Source organism: Pituophis catenifer, unplaced genomic scaffold (assembly GCF_029215685.1).
Source record: "Pituophis catenifer annectens isolate HBS135680 unplaced genomic scaffold, rPitCat1.0.hap2 SCAF_9, whole genome shotgun sequence".
NCBI lineage: Eukaryota > Metazoa > Chordata > Lepidosauria > Squamata > Colubridae > Pituophis > Pituophis catenifer.
Window position 1 is genome coordinate 20750121 of NW_027256889.1, and position 20173 is coordinate 20770293.

General features: G+C 42.4%; 1 protein-coding gene across 1 annotated transcript in view; it reads left to right on the top strand.

The window, feature by feature from the left end:
• Positions 1 to 5927: 5927 nt before the first annotated feature.
• LOC139321395 (protein argonaute-3) overlaps positions 5928 to 20173 on the top strand; it is a 39386-nt gene continuing 25140 nt past the window's right edge. Inside the window, exons 1-2 of the mRNA XM_070950079.1 lie at positions 5928 to 5934; positions 18150 to 18270. Coding sequence (XP_070806180.1) covers positions 18166 to 18270 — 105 coding nt within the window. The 5' untranslated portion in view covers positions 5928 to 5934; positions 18150 to 18165. The remainder of the gene's footprint in view (positions 5935 to 18149; positions 18271 to 20173) is intronic.

Sequence of the window (20173 nt, forward strand, 5' to 3'; positions counted from 1 at the left end):
CATAATTAATGATTTCATGCAGTGTGAAATCTAGACTATGGGATTTATTATGTTCTTTCTTGGTCCTCTAGTTTAGCCTTCTGAAACATGCACATGTATGTGTGTAGATAGGTAGATAGAAAGTTTAATTATAGGTTATATAATATACTGTATTAATAATGAATAATTATTATATGTATTTTAATGTATTTTCTCCTCAATAAATATAATGCTGTACATGATAGTATGAGCAGTAGGACAACACAGTAATTTTCCTATTGGACATTGGTTTTAGATTTAGATTTTTTTAAAATCCTGCCTTCATTATTTTCCTCAAAATGTGAACTCATATAAATTTGACTTGTGAGTCATTTGGCCTTTTGTGATCTTGTTTCTGCTTGCTTAACAGACTGAGTAATTTTCAGATTCCTGCTACTATACCTTTGTATCCAGCTTTTCTTCCATGGTGAAAGAATGTTATTATAAATGTTATCCGAGCATTGCTTAGTTTATGCAATGGAAATATAAGATGAAAGCTGCCTTCTATATTTCTGTTGTTCCTTGTGTGTGTATAGCATGAATCCTTGTCATTTCACAGCTTAACCATAGCTGAAACATGGCTAGCTTATAAAATATGCCCTACATGTTCAGCACCCTCACCTTCATACGGATCAACTTATATTATTTAGGATAATATTAGTAATAGAAAACAGCAGCGATCAAGGAGCATTAAGGTTGGCATATCTAAAATAAAGGAATGGTGTAGCAAATGAAAAGACTTGAACAAATAAATAATACTACATGTTGGAAAAGGGGGTGGAACTGAGTGGTACTTATTAGTTTGATTTTTAAAAAAATCACAAGGATTTGATGAATAAAGTTGGTGCAGTTACAATGGGTTATAAACTGTCTTGTACTTGTACAAGTTGACAAAAACAAAGATTGCATAACCTAACTTTTTTTGGTTGTTTTTTCTCCCCTTGCATTGTTTGCTTTTGTAGAGTGTCTAGTTAGCCAAATGACTTGTGTGCTGGCATGCTTAGCCAAATAAGCTAAAAACAATAGTGGCTGCATTCACATAGTATGTTAAACTTCATTAATTTTAATTGTCTTTTTTTTTTGTTGGCTTGGCATATTGAGCCCAGTCTCATTAGTTTCTGGTTCTGTGGATAATATGATTTCAGAAAATTAGAGAAACCCAACCAGAGTGCCATCCAACGAATGATTTCTGACTTGTTGCTGTTAAATTAGCCTGGGGATTGTTAATAAGAGTTTATCTTGTTTTAGTAGTCCAAGATGGTTTGGGAAAGACAAATCAGGACCCCTGTTTAAAGTGCTGTGGTAGAATCAACTAATTCTACCACTCTTTGCTGGCTGGGAAAATTGTGTGAGTTAAAAGCCACAAGTCTTAAAGTTGTCAAGGTTGAAAAACACTGCGCTATAGTGTTCATTGGCACAGCTTCCAGGAAAACATGTCCCAGAGTATATCTGCAGCCCCTGAATTTCATATGGTGAGAGAATCAAACTCATTGTCACCATGATAAAAAAAAAAAAGTTGAGATTCTAGAAAGAGTGCAGAGAAGAGCAACAAAGATGATTAAAGGATCTGACGGCTATCTTGTTATAAACAGTTGGGGAATGAGATATGTCTAGTCTAACAAAGTGAAGGACTTAGGGTGACATGAATAACTTCCAGTACTTGAAGGATTGTCACAGAGAAGAGGGGATCTACCTATTCTCCAAAGCACCCAGAGAGAAGTAGTAAGTAAAAAGTAAAAAGAGAGCCAAGTTAGAACTGAGAAATTTTCTGGCAATGAGAACAGTTAATCATCTCCAGAAGTTGTAGGTGCTCCATCTCTGGAGGTTTTTAAGAAGAGATTGGAGAGCAGTTTGTCCAGAAAGGTTTAGAGTTTCCAGTTTGAGCAGGGGGTTGGACTAAAAAACGTCCAAGGTTTTCCAGTCGTTTCCAATCCTGCTATTGCGTGTTCTATTCTTTAATGGTTTCTATAGAAAATGGTTTCTATTCAGCAAAGCTCAATTCTTTACCAGTATGCTCTGCATTGTAATTTATTTTCATAGGTGAAGCATATACCATCGGCATACAAAGGATTTTTTTTTTATATTGAACATTTATTTCTACTTTATGGGATTTTTATGCATTTTGTTCTATTTTCATATTTCGATTTTGGATTGCTGAAAATAGAACAAACTCTGTTTAGCATGAATATTCTCTTTAATTATTAGAGGATTGTATTCTTTGAGATGATTTGAAAGAATTGAATCTCCCTGATACTAATTAAAGCAGCTGCATGTTTTCCAGGTTCAAATGGAAAAACTCCCGGGCTGTTTTAATTAGGAGTGGAAAAATGCTATGCTCATGAAACTTCCAAAGCACTTTTCCCAAATCATTTCAAAGAGTGCCCAACTCTTTGAACATGTACAACCCCAATAGTTATATATTTTCTTGTAATAATTTGTAATAAAATTGCTTTACATTCTGAACTTCATTTTGAACTTCTTTTGGGAACAGTAGTTTTTAAACAAACTGTCTCAGACATTTTAGATTTATAATTATAAATGTATAATTTAAACAATTTCAGATAAACTATGATTATGAAACAGAATAAATTTAACAAATCAATCAATCAATCTACTCTTCCAGTAGGGAGTTTGAATGGTTTATAGAAGAGCTCCCTCCAAAGGGATTTCATTCTTTCAGGGAGAAGCAGAGGCAATGACAAAAAATATTTAAACTCCTTGCAACATTACTTCTTTCAATGTTTTGTAAACACAAGTCATAGACTAACAAAGACAATGTTTGTCTGAGTTGATACTTTTCTTCCAGGTAGAACTGTTGAAAGCTCTGGTAGTTTAAATTGCTTTGTTAAATAAATACATAACTATCTCTAGAATGGCTTACAAGAACTCATATTGTAAAAGCATTTTCTCAAATGACATGATGGCTGGTTTTATCTGTTAACCTCTTGTGATTATTAGAATTTTCTGAAAGCTCAATGAAGTTTAATATATTGAAATATAGCCTTTGAAACCATGGGCAGAATATCCCTTACGTTATTTATTACGGTATTTGCTTGTTACCATGCATCAGTGATATTAACAGCTGAAATCATCAGAAAGTGGGAATATGTACAAGTTCTATTATGTGTAGGTGTATGAAAGTGGTGGTTGTGGTTGATTGCGTTGCGTCTGAAAATGATGACATTTGTCTTATGAATCATTCCAAGAACCCCAGAGTAATGTTCACCTTTTCTTTAATTTCTTTATTTTTCATTAATGACTGGCACAGATAGAGGGATGAAAATGTCACTAGCTAGCAGGTGCAAGGGATCTTTATAAGAACCATAGCTGCAACTCTGGACACAACACAAAACTGAGAGTGTTTATTGTGGATAGTGAAAATATTTCAGGAGACAAATTCCTTGTGTGTCCAATCACATTTGGCCAATAAAGAATGCTCTATTCTATTCTATTCTATTCTATTCTATTCTATTCTATTCTATTCTATTCTATCCTATCCTATCCTATCCTATCCTATCCTATCCTATCCTATCCTATCCTATCCTATCCTATCCTATGCTATCCTATTTTCTATTCTATTTTCTATTCTATTCTTTTCTATTTTTTATTATTTTATTTTCTATTCTATCCTCCCCTATCTCTATCCCATTTCTCCAAGTGAGATTCTTAAAGTACTGAAATTGACCACAACAAGCAGTGGAGTTTCTGGTTTATACCAATTCACGTCTGATTTTACTATTATTTTCTGAATCTTTTTAGCAGATGGATACTGTTTTTGCAGTTGTGCTTCTCATGAATTAAATTGAAAAATATTTCTGCTGGCAAAACAAATACAAATTGGATTAAATCAGTTACTAGTAGGACTGCAATCTAGTAGGACTGGTACTGGGAGTCTAAATATTTTCATGGTTAACTACTTTAGAAAAGTAGTTTGGATTAGATCATGGTTATAAAAGAGGAGAAGGGAGGCTAATTAATATTCCTACTCTAATCAAGGCAGCTATGTGTTCTTTAGCAGCAATCGGTCGTTCTTACTACTTGAGAACTGACCCTGTATCCCTCTCATTTATGTAGCACTGTACATGTGCTTCTGCTACTTTATAAATTCAGTAGAATTATAAAAAGTACAACAACAGATATCTAAAGGGCAGAAGATATCTGAAATTAGCATTTGAATGTCTGAGCTTCAGATCTAAGATATGGAGATAGGTTTGGGTGAATATAGAGTGATAAGGGAAAAGCTGTGGTTTCCTAAACCTGAGATAGGTATGCCCAGAATTTTGATGAAATAGGAGAAAAGGACTATAAAAACGGTTTTATAGGTTTATAAGGTTTAGATTGCAAATTTAAACATATTAGCTATGAGTATTTTTTAATATGCATAGTAATGGCTGGACTGAAAAATATAAGCAACAAAATGAATTCAGATCAGACTTAATTCAAGGTATGGTTAATTAGGGAAGATTATCCAATGTCAGGCCTGGAAGCCATCTTTTTTATTGGGCCTTCAGACATTTACTACTGTGGGAAATTGGGCGGTGGGATTGTATGGAGCATGGGTGATATATAGTCATAATAACATTCTTTTCTCAGAGGTTCAAGGACATCTTGCCCTGCACCTGGAAGGCTGGAACTGGGAGGCATCTCCAATTGGGACGGTGCTTTGATTGGACCATGTGATGGACTTGTGGGTGTTGGGCAGGGACTTGAACTTTTCTTTGGGTGGGGAAAACCTGGAAGCTTTCAGATTCGGATTTTCCCAGATGTGCCAATATGACATCTCTAATAAAATGGAACTTTGAGGAAACTCAAGCCTTGGAGTTTTCTTTCATTGGGGGTGTTACTAGGAACCCTGACAATAGATAGTCCTTGACTTTCAACCATCTGGGCCAAATTGTCTAATTTGATTTTATTTTGTTTTTTAAATTTTGTATTTATGTATTTTTACTGTTTTGGCTGTTCACCGCCCTGAGTCCTTCGGGAGTAGGGCGATATATAAATCAAATAAAGATAAGGATAAAGAAGATAAAGATTCATTTGAAGTTACAACAGCGTTGGAAAAAGTTACTTATGAATTTTTTTCACACAACTGTTGCAGCATCCCCATGGTCACGGGATCAGAATTTGGATGCTTGGCAACTGGTGTGTATTTATGACAGTTGCAGTGTCCCAGGGTCATGTAATCATCTTTTGCGACCTTCTGACAAGCAGAGTCAATGGGGAAGCCAGTTTCACTTAACAGACATGTTGCTAACTTAACAACTGCAGTGATTCACTTAAAAACTGTGGCAAGAAAGATTGTAAAATTGGACAAAACTCAGCTGACAACTGTCTTTCTTAGCAACAGAAATTTTGGGCTCAATTGTGGTTGTAAGTTGAGGACTACTTGCAATGTAAAAGAAGAAGAAAAAATTCCCCTCATTAATGCTTTCTTGTCAGCAATGCAAAAGATGACCTAATATTGCCTTGTTTCAGGATGGTGGGTTTTTTTTTTTAAACTTTTCAGTTTAAGCTACAGCCTTGGAATTTTATGATGATCTTCCATTTATTACTAACCAGTTCTCACTGCTTAGCTTTTAGGAAATCAGCCAAGGTTACCTGGGTCTATCTGTTGCAGATGGAAATTAGCGCAGTATTTGTGCAAATGTAATGGAGGGCATAATTCTGGATGTTTTCTTTTCACCAATATCACTAAAACAGGTTCAGTGTCCATCTCTAAGTTGTACCCTTGTTTTATTTGGCAGGAACCGTTGGGGCTCAGCCCCTACTCATGGTGCCCCGACGACCTGGCTATGGCACCATGGGAAAGCCTATTAAACTGCTGGCCAACTGCTTCCAAGTTGAAATCCCAAAGATTGACGTCTACCTCTATGAGGTGGATATTAAGCCAGATAAGTGTCCTAGGAGAGTGAACAGGTAAGTTATAATGAACAATATTATTTTAGCTTGCTAATATTGATTAGCTGCTGAAGTGAGATGCTTTCAATAGCTAGTGCTGGTCAGCGCTCCTGTTTGAGGAGAAAATATTTTATTTGATAGTCTTTTTATTTTTTTAAAAAATAGCTGATACTGCAAGCATATTATTTATTCTCAGATTGAGGAGTAAATTTGTAAGTTGAACATACATTGTTTTACATAGACACCCACATACCGGGAAGAAATTAAAATTCATTTGTAAAAATGGCATATGTCTTTAGCAGTGACAGAGCAAGTAGAATGTAACAAAAGTGAGTAATTTCTTTGTTTTTAAGAGTCATTAGCACTTTAAGTAATTTGGGAGTAAGTAGGATTCACACTGAAATTAAACACAACTTTTTGAAAGTTAGCATTCATCATGAATCTGGTTTAGTCTCTATAGAGGGCACTCTTTTTTTTTTTACTGAAATTATACTGTGGGCTTCCAAGAAAGGTCATGTTTTCATGGTAGCGCTATTAGAGCAACATATATTTGCTTTACTGGATGATTCAAATTTCTGGGTAATAAACTTTTGAGTGTCATGGCTCAGTAAAAATGCTTGTTAATGTATTAATCAGAACACAAAGTCAACCAGTTGCAGATTAGATTTGAATAGGCTGAAAGCTCTGCTGGATCAGGCCTGGGGTATATCTAAACTGGTATTCTGTTTCCACAGGGGTCATAGAGATGTCTCTGAGAAGCCCAAAACAGAACATAAGAGAATAGTAATCTCAAAACCTTATTTTTCAGCAACTGGCTTTGAGAGGCAAACTATCACAGTTACTAGCAATGCTATACAGCAATCATCTTGACTAAAGGTCTTTGCATCCAATGAAACTGTACAGATTGGTAGGTGTTACTGAGTCCTGTAATAGTAAATGTCAGTGCTCAACCATATACAGTTAAAAACAATCCCTGTCTTCAGCCAATTATCTTCTGCCTCCTTGTACAACTTACTCAATTTTATACATGAACTTTCCATTCACTTTCACTGTGCTATCCATGATTCCAATCTGACTATTTTCTGTACCAAAGAAAACCAACCATTTGGACAATTTTGTTGTTCACCTTTCTGCATCTTCTGCGATCTTACAGTTTCATTTAAGATGTAATAAAATTAAGCACAGTGTTCTATAAGCAATTCTAGTTCTAGATTTATATTTGATTAAACACTTCATTAGTATTAACTGGAAACTATAAACATGGTTAACTTTTCATGTATTGAAGGTTTTGAACTCATGGACAAGAACTCTGTCTCTTGATTTGTAAATGATGGAAATACGGCAGATAATTAATTCTCCATTGAGAGTGGAGACAGCAGCCAGCGTGGGTAGTGCCCATCCAATCAGCTTGAAGGACTGAGCCTGCCAATTATTCTTAGTCCCGCCTCTGTTGCCGGGCAGCCCAGCTTTTGGCTCAGTCCTTCAGCGCTGGCTGGTGTGTGGGATATTCTCTCTGGCTAAAAGTCTCTTTTTTCTCTCTTTCGTGTTGGATTTTTTCGTGCTTTTTGACTTGGACTGTTTGACTGTGTTTTGGTAATTCGATTTGGACTTTGACTGCTTTTTTCTGGCTGACTTGGACCGTCCTGACATCGAGTTTAGGAGTTGTGAGTAAAGAAATAGACCTTCGTTTATTTCGATCTCCCCTGGCTCTGCCAGGGGCGTGGGGGGTTCCTTGCCCTTATTTTCTGCCAGGGAGGGCTTTTTGGACATTGATCTTCGAGGGACATTCCCCCGGTTGCGATTCTCACGCCCTTCAATCAACGGCAGTTTCGGCGGGCGTTCTAACAGCGGCGCCCGCCATTTTGAGCTACAGGAATTTCCCGCCGTTGGGGGAGAGCGCTAATTAGCTGCCTGCGATCCTCCCTCTCTCAATCCCTGCCGGATCGCTACTTAACGGGCCGTTAAATTAAGTGCAAAGTGTGGAGGGCTGCTGGATTCTTCTGTGGAGCCTCGCGCCCCCACTTCTGCCTCATTGAATGTATCTGCAGCCTTCACTAATTACCTCGTGGCCTCTTTAAACAGACCAAGCGGATTGTTCGCTGCATCCTTGCAGCTGAGGAGCTTCGCGCCCCCCCTCCCCCTTCTGTGTTTCAGTGGCCCGAATCCGGAGGTTTTTCAAATTGCGCCTGGTGGAGCTTCACGCCCCCCCCTCCCTCCCTGTAGCAGAGATTTCTTGTTTTAGGCGCTGGCCACCATTGAGAATTAGTGGAGCTTTACGCCCCCAACCGTGTTCTTAATTACAACGGTCACAGGACTGTGGCCTTAATTTGCCTGATTGCTTGTTTAACTATTGCCTCCCATTATTTAACTTTTTAAACGGCCTCCCTCCCTCCACCAACTCTCCAGTTCGTGGAGTTGTTACGCTCCCAATTTAATCTGTTGAGCCTTTGGTTTGTAATATTAAGAAACAGTTTACACGAGGCCTTTTCTCCTGTGGAGTTCCTTTCGCTCCCGGTTATCTGTTCAGAATCGGATTGTTAATACACAGTCTGGTGCGTGGGGGAGGCGGTTCTTACAACCTTGTTGTGAGCTATGCCTAAAGCCCTTTCAAAGTCTAAGCACGGCCGGAAGGCCAGTGTAGGAATGGTTGGCCAATCAGACTCCACGTCTGTTACCCAGCAATCTACTATGGAAGATTCCAGGTCTCATTCCAGGACTTCTCAAGTATCACGTTCCCATCACAAGTCTTCCACTCGTGACTTGTCATCCTCTTCTTCCAAAGTAGAAAAACGTAGAGACAAAGTTTTGACCAGATTATGTGACAAGGCATGTGCCCAACTGCCTTCCTCCTCTCCTCAGCCTCCTGCTCCTTCTAGCCCTCCTCCAGTCACCGTACCCCATTCGCCTACTCCTGACCAGCTGTCTCTGCAAGACTGTCCAGTGACTATTTCTGAGGAAAATTTGTGGGGCCCTGGTTCAGTTCCTCAGCAACCGCCCCCTGATCCAGCAACAGTACAGGTGGTTCATTCATCTGATCCTGTTCATGCCCGCTCTTTAGACCCATTAGTTCCTGCAGATCAGCTACAACAGATGATTGAGGCGGCGGTTCAAAAGTCCTTAGCCGCCCGTTCAGGCCTTTCCAGTCGACAGGGATCAGTAAGAGAGCCTTCTCCCTTTTCAGCGGGCCGTAGTGACGAAGGATGTTCACATTCAGTTCGCTCCGCTTCTCCTATTTCCTCCCATTACAGTCATCCTTCAGCCTTCATCGACGAAGGAGATCCTGATTCTGACCTGTCGGAGGATGAGAACCTTCCTCCGGATCAGCCTGCTTTCACGGGTCTCTTTCCTCAGACCTTGTTTAAATCATTGCTCTTCAAGGCTGTTAATACGGCCCGTTTGTCCTCTCCAAACGCTGATCCGGTACCTCCTCAGTCTTCCTCTGGAGCTTTGGACCCGATGTTCGCAGAACCAGCTAGGCCTATAACATCCGTTCCTACTCCTCCCCTCTTTCTGGACGTAGTGAAACGACAGTGGGAATCCCCGGCATCTGCTCCCCTACCTTCGTCTAATGACAAAAGAAACTTCCAAGTATCCTCGGATCTTGAGACTCTTCTTCAGATTCCTTCGGTGGATGCCCCAGTTGCAGCTCTTCTTCCTAACTCCAATGTTCCGGGCGAGCCGGACGAAGGTTTCCGCCCTGAGGAACGCAGATCTGATCAAGTTCTTCAAAAGGCCTTTCAAAGTTCCTCCTGGGCGATTAAAGCAACTACTACAGCATCCTTCTTCAATCGGACAACGTTGCTTTGGTTACGTCAGTTGCAAGAAAAGCTGGCCCCCGGAGATACTCGTATCAGACAAGACCTGAATAAAATTGTGGCTGCCGTTCAATTTTCAGCCGACTCTACTCTGAATGCTGCCAGGTTCTCCGCAAAATCGTTGGCTTCGGCTGTCACGGCTCGTCGTTTGTTGTATCTCCGTCACTGGCAGGCTGATGCCAGGCACAAGTGGCGATTGGCTTCGGTTCCCTTTAAGGGCACGAAGCTTTTCGGGGACGCTTTAGAACCCTTCCTCACAGAAACCAGGGACAAAAAGAAGGTGTTAGCAGCTGTTTTCCGGAGAGGAGCGCCCCGTTTCTCTCCTTACCCTTCTCGTTCTTACTCTAGAGGTGCGGATGGGGGGTCCTCCTCTTCTTCTCCCTTTCCCTCATTTAGGAGAGATGGGTCTTTCAGCAGGCAACGGGGGTCTTCCGATAGGTCTTTCAGAGGGCGTCCCTTTAACTTCAAACGGCCCTTTCGAGGGGGAGGAGGTCGTTTCGCCCGTCGCCGTCGCTGATTGCCCTTTGGATCCTCCCATCGGCGGTAGATTGGGTCTTTTTGCCGCTGTCTGGGAAGAATCCACCTCGGATAAGTGGGTCCACGCCACCTTGAAATCTGGGTTGGCCATTGAATTTGTTGCCCCCCCTCCTCATTCCTTTGTTTGCTGTCCGATTTCTCGTAATCCCTCTAGGAGGTCCCTTATGGACTCATCGGTTCAGCATCTCCTGTCTATCAGGGCTATCCAACCTGTGCCTCCCGGTCAGGAGGGTTCGGGATTCTATTCAAGGGTGTTTCTGGTCCCTAAATCTTCGGGGGGGTGGCGTCCTATTCTGGACCTTAAACGTTTGAATAGATACGTTGTGTATCGAAAATTTAAAATGCAATCATTAAAGTCTATTCTGGACGGCGTTCGGAGGGGCGATCTCCTCTCTTCCATTGACCTAACTGAGGCCTACCTTCATATCCCTATCCTACCATCCCATAGACATTTTTTGAGGTTTTGCTATAACGGAGCACACTACCAATATAGGGCTCTCCCATTTGGCCTTTCTTCTGCCCCCCGCACCTTTACAAAGGTGCTGGCTGCCTTGGCGGCTCAGCTCCGTCTCCATTCAGTCCGCCTCCTGTGTTATTTAGATGATATTCTGCTGTTGTCTCCTTCTATGCAACAGGCTGCCTTAGATATTCGTCTGACGGTGGAGACGCTAGCGGCTCACGGCTTCTCTGTTAATTTGGAGAAGAGCCATCTCTTTCCCTCTACTAGATTAGTGCACCTGGGTGCTCTGATTGACACTCATCAGGGCAAAGTTTTTCTTTCTCCCGATAGACAGGCTAGTCTGAGGCAGTTGGTTTCCCGAGTTGAGGGGAGTCGGGTGGTTTCCCCCTATGTCTTGTCTCAACTCTTAGGTAAGATGATATCCGCAATAGCTATTGTTCCCTGGGCTCACCTTCACGCCAGGGAACTCCAATGGTTTCTCTTGCCTTTGCAGAAGGCTGGCAGAGGCACTTCATCGAAGCCGATCCCTCTTCCTCCTGCGGTACGAAGATCCCTCCGGTGGTGGCGCTCCCCCGCTCTCTCGGCGGGTTGCTTCTTCCTCGAGCCCTCGAGGGTGGTGGTGACTTCAGATGCCAGTCTCCTGGGCTGGGGAGCCCATTGTCAAGGTCAACTGGCTCAAGGGACTTGGACACCCTCGGAAGCTCGACATCCCATCAATTGGCTGGAGCTGAAGGCCGTGTACCTAGCTCTAAAGTCCTTCCGCCATCTGGTCTCCGGGACCCACGTCCTCGTCCTCACGGACAACGTCGCCGCAAAGGCCCATTTGAACAAACTGGGGGGCACCAGGTCGAAGTCTCTTCTAACCCTGGCTGTCGCGTTGGGCGTCTGGTCAGAACGCTACCTGTGTTCCCTTCGGGCAGAACACATCTCCGGGGTACAGAATGTTCAAGCGGACTGGTTGAGTCGTCGGCGGATAGACAACGCGGAATGGCGTCTTCTCCCACTCCTTTTCCAGGAACTGTCTCTTCGCTTCGGCCGTCCAGTGATCGACCTGTTCGCGACGCACGAGAACTCTCAACTTCCACTGTTCTTCTCACGATACCCACATCCTCGAGCGGCAGGCGTCGACGCTCTTCGAACTCCTTGGCCATCGGGCCTTCTGTACGCATTTCCCCCGACGGCCCTCCTCCCCAGAGTCATCCGCAAGATTCTATCCGAGCGAGCGGAAGTGATCCTTGTGGCACCTCATTGGCCTCGGAGACCCTGGTTTGCGGACCTCGTGTCCCTATCGGTGACCCCATCGTGGCGCATTCCTCTCTTGGACAATATTCTCTCGCAGGGCGCCCTGAAGCACCCAGATCCGGCCTGGCTCAATCTAACCGCTTGGAGGTTGAGCGGTGCACTTTGAGGGAGGTTCAAGTCCCGGCAGATGTTGTGCATACCTTGCTATCCTCCCGACGGCCTTCTACGGAACGCATTTACTCTGCCACCTGGCGGAGTTTCTGCAACTGGTGTACTCAGGCCGGTGTCTTGCCTCTACAACCGTCTATTATACATATTCTAATGTTTTTGCAGAAGGGTCTCTCCCAGGGTCTCTCTCCTAACACTCTCCGCCGACACATTGCAGCCTTATCTTCGGTACTTACCTGCGGTTCCTTGTCATCTCTGGCTCAACACCCTTTGATCCGTCGTTTTCTTCGGGGAGCAAAGAACTTGTGTCCTCCTGTTCTGCATCGCTACCCGACCTGGGATCTTCCTCTGGTCTTGCAGTCTCTTACGTCTTCCCCGTACGAACCACTTCGGACTACCAGCCTCAGACTTCTCACCTGCAAGGTTGCCTTCTTGGTGGCCATCACTTCGGCTCGCCGCATATCTGAGCTCGCCGCCTTGTCTACTCGTTCGGACCTTTGTGTTTTCCACGCAGACCGAGTGGTACTCCGTTTGGACCCGACATTCGTGCCGAAGGTCAACTCTGTTTTCCACCGAGCCCAGGAACTGGTCCTGCCAAATTTCTGCCCCCGGCCCTCTCATCCTCGGGAACGTCGTTGGCATTCCCTTGATGTCCGGCGGGCACTGCGAATCTACCTGAAGAGGACGGCTCCCTTCCGTCGTTCGGAATCTCTCTTTGTCTCCTTTTTACCTACCTCTCAAGGCAGTAAGGTCTCTTCTTCAACCATCGGTCGTTGGATTCGCCAGACGATTGCCACAGCCTATGATGTTAGATCCCTTCCGCGCCCTTCAGGCTTGACAGCTCACTCCACCCGCAGCGCGGCTACGACGGCGGCTTGGGCCACCCAGGCTTCCTTGCTGGAAATTTGTAGGGCGGCCACGTGGACTTCTCCCAGTCCTTTCATCCGACACTACAAACTCGACCAGTTTGCATCAGCTGAAGCCTCGTTTGGTCGTCGGGTCCTCCAAAGGGTTGTTGCCGGAGAGGACAATGCAGTCCAGCGTGACTCCCACCCGACATCGGGACAGTGAACTTGGGTATGTCCCACGCTGGCTGCTGTCTCCACTCTCAATGGAGAAGGATCGTTGGTCTTACCTGATACGTTCCTTCTCGTTGAGTGGAGACAGCAGCCAGACCCTCCCCTTTTTCTTCTTCAAGCTGGACTTGGCATTTTTCTATTTTTCTGTCTTTGGTTTCTTCCTTGTCCCACACACCGAGTCTGTCTTCCAGTCTTCGCCAAAGCTGGGCTGCCCGGCAACAGAGGCGGGACTAAGAATAATTGGCAGGCTCAGTCCTTCAAGCTGATTGGATGGGCACTACCCACGCTGGCTGCTGTCTCCACTCAACGAGAAGGAACGTATCAGGTAAGACCAACGATCCCTCTAGCTTGACTTCAAGAAAATAGAATTTTGAAGTCCTTTGAATGTCCTGTTCAGTTTTAATACCAGATGTGTATGTTGTTATTCCTATTGAGGGTTTGTGTAATTTGTCCACTAGGCAAGTAATTTAGTTTGGGTAAATTAAAAGGAATTCAGACTACTTTTTGGTTCTGCAATATCCATATGATGTGAAATCATAGTCTTGTAGCTGACTGACTTCATACTTGCTCAGGAGTTTCATCAGCTATTGTTTATATGCCATGCAGTAAGTATCCTTCACTAGATTTTCCTTTATTTTTGCTGTAATATTTATCTGTGTTGTTTAAACACTTGTCTTTAAGAGATAATGCAAATATGTGTTTTGCGACTTCTGTGAATTTGGTATGTCAAAGAAAAATTGATAGACTTGTGTTTAGATCCTAGGATCTTAGTCCATTGAGGCCTGTTAATTTTAAGCAATGGTGTTGCTATATAATTATTACAAAGAATATAATTTTAGTTATAAAAGATATGTATAGATAAGTAACATTTTAAAGTTTTATATAAAAGGGCTCTTTGCAATATTAAACTCTATGTACTCCACATAGCTATGATATAAAATATTTATATTGTTAGATTTATATTCACTTTCTATTCAAGACTGACCCCTCTCCCTCCATTTTTCCCACCACAGTTCTTGAGATTATACAACAGATTAATGATTTGTTTAGCATATCTTGATGTTTCAAGGTGAATAATATTAAACTCAAAACCCTGTTTGCTGTTCCATAATGACTTAGAACAGTGATGGCTAACCTTTTTGCCATTGCGTGCCAGGAGAGGGGGGGGGCAGGGGAGGGTCGCGCGCGCACGTGCCCACTTGAGAGTCTCTAGGAGCCTCTCCTCTCCCCTCTGGAGGAAGGGGACAGGAAAAAATGTCACTTCCTGTCCCACCGGGAATCGGGAAATGGGCCCTTTCAGCCTCCGTAGGGCCTCCAAGGGAGTGGGAAAGGCTGTTTTCGCCCTTCCCAGATCCATAGAAAGGATCTGGAGCCAGGTAAGAAAGAAAAATGGGCTTCCCCACCACCCCCAGGCCCTCCAGAGGCAGGAAACAGCCTGTTTCCCTACTTCTGGTGGGCCCAGAAGGCCCGAAAATCAGCTGGCCGGCACGCGCATGCGCCCCAGAGCTGAGCTCGCGTGCCCACTAATATGGCTCCGCGTGCCACCTGTGGCACCCGTGCCATAGGTTCGCCATCACGGATTTAGAATATTCCCCTTTCAAAAGCTGTAGACTGGTTATCTATCATCAATACCTTAGAACCTGGAGAGATTCAGAGAGCACTTAATCTCAAGTGATTTTGAAAAATAGTGCAATAATTACAAAAGTTGGCCCGAATCTATCACAAAGCAATCTACCTGTGTGTTAGAGAAAAATTATCACAGTAAGGGTTCTTCAGCTGTAGAACCAATTACCAAGATTGTTGGTGAGCTCCTCCTGGATAGCTTTCTGATAGGAATGCTTTAATTTGAATTCTTGCTGTGAGCTAGAAGTTGGACTTTCCACCCCTGTAATTCTCTAAGCTCCTGAGAAACCATACTTTGCATCACCTAGTATCAATAATTGAAAACATTCAAGGAATGTCATCTCTGGAGAACCTTGAAAAAGCTACAGGCTTGAGTGAAAAAAGGCAGAATGTATAGAAATATGGGAACCAACAGAACTTGCTCTAGTTTAGAGGTTTTAGATCCAATTTTCTGTTGCTGAAGTGAAGGTAGCATTAAATACCTTTTTAAACATGCTTTGTTAATTTCAAAATTACTGGTTTTCAAAGATGTTTCATAAGCATCAAATGGTCCACATTGCTATAATCTAGCTCAGTGATGGCTAACCTTTTTGCCATCGCATGCCAAAAGCGGGGGGAGCGCACGGAGGGGGGGTTGCTCGTGTGTGTGCCCACACCCATAATTCAGTGTGCCCCGTGCATGCGTGCATGACCCCCCATGCTCCCCCCGCTTTTGGCATGTGATGGCCTGGTGGGCCCGGTAGGCCTGTCTTTTTGCCCTCCCCAGGCTCCAGAGGCTTTCTTGGAACCTTGGGAGGGCGAAAAGGGCCGTCTCCACTCCCCCTGGTGGCCCTCCGGAGGCTGGAAATGGCCCGTTTCCTAATTTCCGGTGGGCCCGGAGGGTCTCCGGGGGGATGAGGAAGGCTGTTTTCGCCCTCCCCAGGCTCTTAGAAAGTCTCTGGGGAGAGCAAAAAACAGGCCTTCTGGTCCCACCAGAAGTTGGGAAACAGGCCATTTCCAGCCTCGTGGTGGTGGGGGGACGCCGTTTTTGCCCTCCTCAGACAAAGCAGCCCATTTCCCGACTTCCGGTGGGCCTAGGACACCTGAAAATCAGCTGGTCGGTGCATGCATGCACACTGGAGCTGAGCCAGGGCAATGCTCGCATGCCCACAGATATGGCTCCGCGTGCCACAGGTCCGCCATCACAGGTCTAGCTAAATCAGGGGTCAGCAACCTGTGGCTCTGGAGCTGCATGTGGCTCTTTCACCCCTCTGCTGTGGCTCCCTGTCACTCAAAATATGCATCACAACTGCCAATGTGTAACACCCGCCGGCACGTGATTTATTGTGCTTTTCAACCACCATGGATAAATCCAAGAAAAAAAAAGTTTCAGAAGAAAACAGAACGTTTAATTCAACTACATATGCTAGTTTTGTGGCCACTCAAGAAATAGTCAGGCACGGGAAGGGTTTTATGGCTCCTGGTGTTTTCTTTTCTGTGGGAAATGGGTCCAAATGGCTCTTTGAGTGCTTAAGATTGCAGACCCCTGAGCTAAATAGAATCCGCTGCAAGTGTTTTGCTTGTATTAACACCTTCATTAACTTCCAGTTTGTTTCAAATGCCAATTGGCAAGTGTCTCTTTTTTAAAATAAAAAAAAAAATTGATTTTCAAGCTTCATCAATAAGGCACTTTTCTAAAGAAAATGACATGTTAGCTTATACATTTTTAAAAGTTGGTAAATGGCTTTTGAGGCTGTTGTCATAGAAAGAGAATTATAAATTCAGACATTTAAATTTGCTGACATGCAAAGATGTTCATCACTGTCTTTCAAGGATGAACAAGGGGGTTGCCATTCCTTTGTAACAGGTGTCTCCAAACGTCGCCACTTTAAGACTTGTGGCTGGGGAATTCTGGGAGTTGAAGTATACAAGTTTTAAAGTGGCAACATTTGGAGACCCCCTGCTTTATAGTAGCTGTTAAACCTCAGAAGAATGTGCTCTATAAATGATGTGGCAGCAGGGTGGATTTGATTTAAATCGAGTTGATTTAAATCACTAGTAAAAAGGCTTGATTTAAATCGAGTTGATTTAAATCATAATTTTTAAAGAGCAACTGTCATCTCTGCTACTCCTTTGACCCACAGTTGACTCACTGATAGTCCCAGTGTTGCAGAATATACAGCCTCATGCTACATAACTAAGCTCCATTTCATGCTGAATAAACTAAATCATTTATGTATCTTAAATAGAAAACTATCTTACGATAGATTTTTACCCCAAAAGTTTTTTATTAAAATAAATTCGATAAAAATCAAAAAAATCCGATTTAAATAAAAAAAATCCGATTTAACTCAAAAAAATCTGTTTTTTTTTTTTTTAAATCATTGATTTTTATCCACCCTGTGTGGCAGAACAGGAGCCTCCTAGAATCACCTGGAAGTATTTAATAGCCAAACATGAATGGAATTAATGGAGTCATATTACCTAATCCTAAAATGCAGTGTTTGATATAAATCTGAAAAGGTGGAACAGGTTCCCTGCTTCTTTTATATGTCTATTTATGACGTGGGGTACCACCAAAGACCTATTACCTTTGATCCCTCCCCTCTCCCATCTGAGTAGATTGAAGTGGGATCAAAACACTAGTTTTATCTGGAAGTCTGATCTGTTTTGTTCTGATGTGTTAATTGCATGTCAATAAAATTCACAGCATTACAATTGCCTTTCCTTCTGACAGGTTTATTTTAAAATTTTATTTAAAATACTTTAAAAATAGATTTGTTTTTTTTTTTTTTTAAATCAATACAGCCTGAAAGCTGTACTGGAATTCAAAGCACAAAACAGCAATTTTAATGTGGAAGGGAAGGAATAAATGATCGGATCAGGGTGAAGATAGTTTCTAATCTACCCACACTGAAAAAATATAAAGTTTGTGGTTTAGAGGAAACCAGTCAGCTGAAGTGGCTGTAATAAAAAATAAAAGTTTATGTAAATAACCACTTTGCATGAAGGAATTCAAAGTTAGAAAACACAGAGATACTTGTCACTTGTAAGGCTTGTCACATGCTACAAGTTATTTTTATTTACTATTTTTACTGTATTTTGTCTTTTCAAACTAAAAAGCTATATAAGGGTACTGAGAATATACCTGTAAGCGTCTTCCATCTCCCTTGTGTGGTGATCCGATTGTATTATTATTATTATTATTATTGATATAGTATAGCTTCCCTCTGTTTAATAATTACATTTAATGAGCTTTTATTTTTTCTCTCTGAATGCCATACAATTTAAATATGCAAATATACTTTTTTCCCTCTTTCATTTTCCTAGGGAGGTAGTAGATTCAATGGTGCAGCATTTTAAAGTGACCATATTTGGTGACCGTAGACCAGTTTATGATGGTAAAAGAAGCCTTTATACAGCCAATCCACTCCCTGTAGCAACAACTGGGGTAAGATAAGTTACATGGTTTCCTTATTTGTGACAGATCTAAAGCTACAAGAAATTGCTTCACTGTTATTTTCAATTGCTTGTTATATATTTCAGTTACTTCCGTATACATGGGGATTTTATTCATTTATTTAACTTGACATTGGTGATATATGCCAATAATTTGACTGACAACCAGCAATTTCAGCCACCAATTTCAGCAAATTGATAACAGTTTACAACAAAAGCATAAAAAAGGGTAAGAAACAATTAAAAAATGAGGACAACAGAACTATTTACAGAGTATTACTAATTCATTTTAAAACATAAAATTTACATATTTAAAATATTTTGCAAAGAAGCATAATCAAGACAGAGAGAAAGAGGAAGGAAGGAAGGCCTTTACTAGGAATTAACAATCTTTCTCTGGATACTGAGAGTGACAGCAGAAGGATTTGAGAGTAGAGAAGAGGCAGACATAATGGGACTGTTGAACAAGTGCAATTAAGTGGATTTGTCATCGTCCACATCATTATCATTTAAAGGCATATAGCAGACAGGGTCGGGCCCAAGCCCAAAGACAACATAGTGAAATCAATCAAGTCCAGTCCTTTATTTGCTTGCACAATGGACAGAATCTGCCAGACTAAAGCTATAATCTTCTAACCTACTAGATATATAGAGAGATTCTAAGAGGTGGCTACCCCAAACCTCTTCCTTCCTTCCCCATCCAGCTAGAGACTGCACAGTCTCTTATTTTGGGCTTTTCTCTGGAATGTGCTGCCTCCTCTCTGGGGATGCTTGGTGTGGCCAAGATCATCCCCCCTCCTTCAGCTTCTCCAGGTGCACATTCCCTCACAGGGCAATGTAGAATAAAAATGTTTGATTTGAAGTGAGGAGATCCAGATTCTAGTCCATCTTCAACCAGAGAAGTTCACTAGGTGACTCAGACAGTACCTTTTTGTCGGCCCAACCAGTCTCACAGACCTGTTTTTCTGGGGAAAATAAGGCAGTACTACACAACTCAATTGAACTCCTGTTACAAAAGGTAGGATCCAAATGAAATAAATATATGTTGGTTAGGCTCAAGGTGTCTTACATTAAAAACTCACCAAGAATGGTTAAAATGCAAAATGTATAAAAATGAAATGATGCTGTGGGAAAGCAGATAGAAAGCCAGTTCAGCCGTTCCCTCATTAGTTACCCCTTGGTGAAATCACAAAACATTAAAACGTGGCTTGTTTGAAAAGGTTTTCAGTGCCTTTTCTGAATGCCACAAGGAAGGGTCACCCAGACCTCTTGGGGAATGATATTCCAGAAGTATCCACAGACTTAAATTTTAGTACATAACATTTGGATAGGCTTCAATGAGTCGTCAATCCACTTCCTGCAAAAGTGTACTTTTTGACATATCAAGTGGAGACTGTACACATGTTTCTGGAAGAAATGCTGAGTTTTTAAGGTTTGCTAGGGGATGTAGTTCTTAATTTCAGGGTGGATCCTGACATATTGGTATGAACATACACGGGTAATCCTTGTCTAATGACCTTAACTGGAACCAGAATTGAAGTCAAACAGTTGTTAAGCAAAACACCATGTCACTGTGCCATTTTGCGACAGCAGTTCTGGCAGTCCTGATTGTGATTGTTAGGCAAGGACCTCATGCTTCTCCTGCCCTGCATGAATTGCCTCTGCTTCAAATTCCCCTACCCACCTACCTCCCACTATCTCTGCCCTTTTGACTGCCCTTCACTCCACTGCCTACCCCCACCCAGCTGACTTTCGCCAACATCTTTTTATTCCTGTTACTGGTCAGGGATCCAGGAACTGGATGAGAGCATAGCCCCAGGATGTGTATGGCAGGATGGCAAAGCCTTGCCCAGAGACTAGATCCCAGGCCACCAATGGGGGTAGGTAGTAGGAAT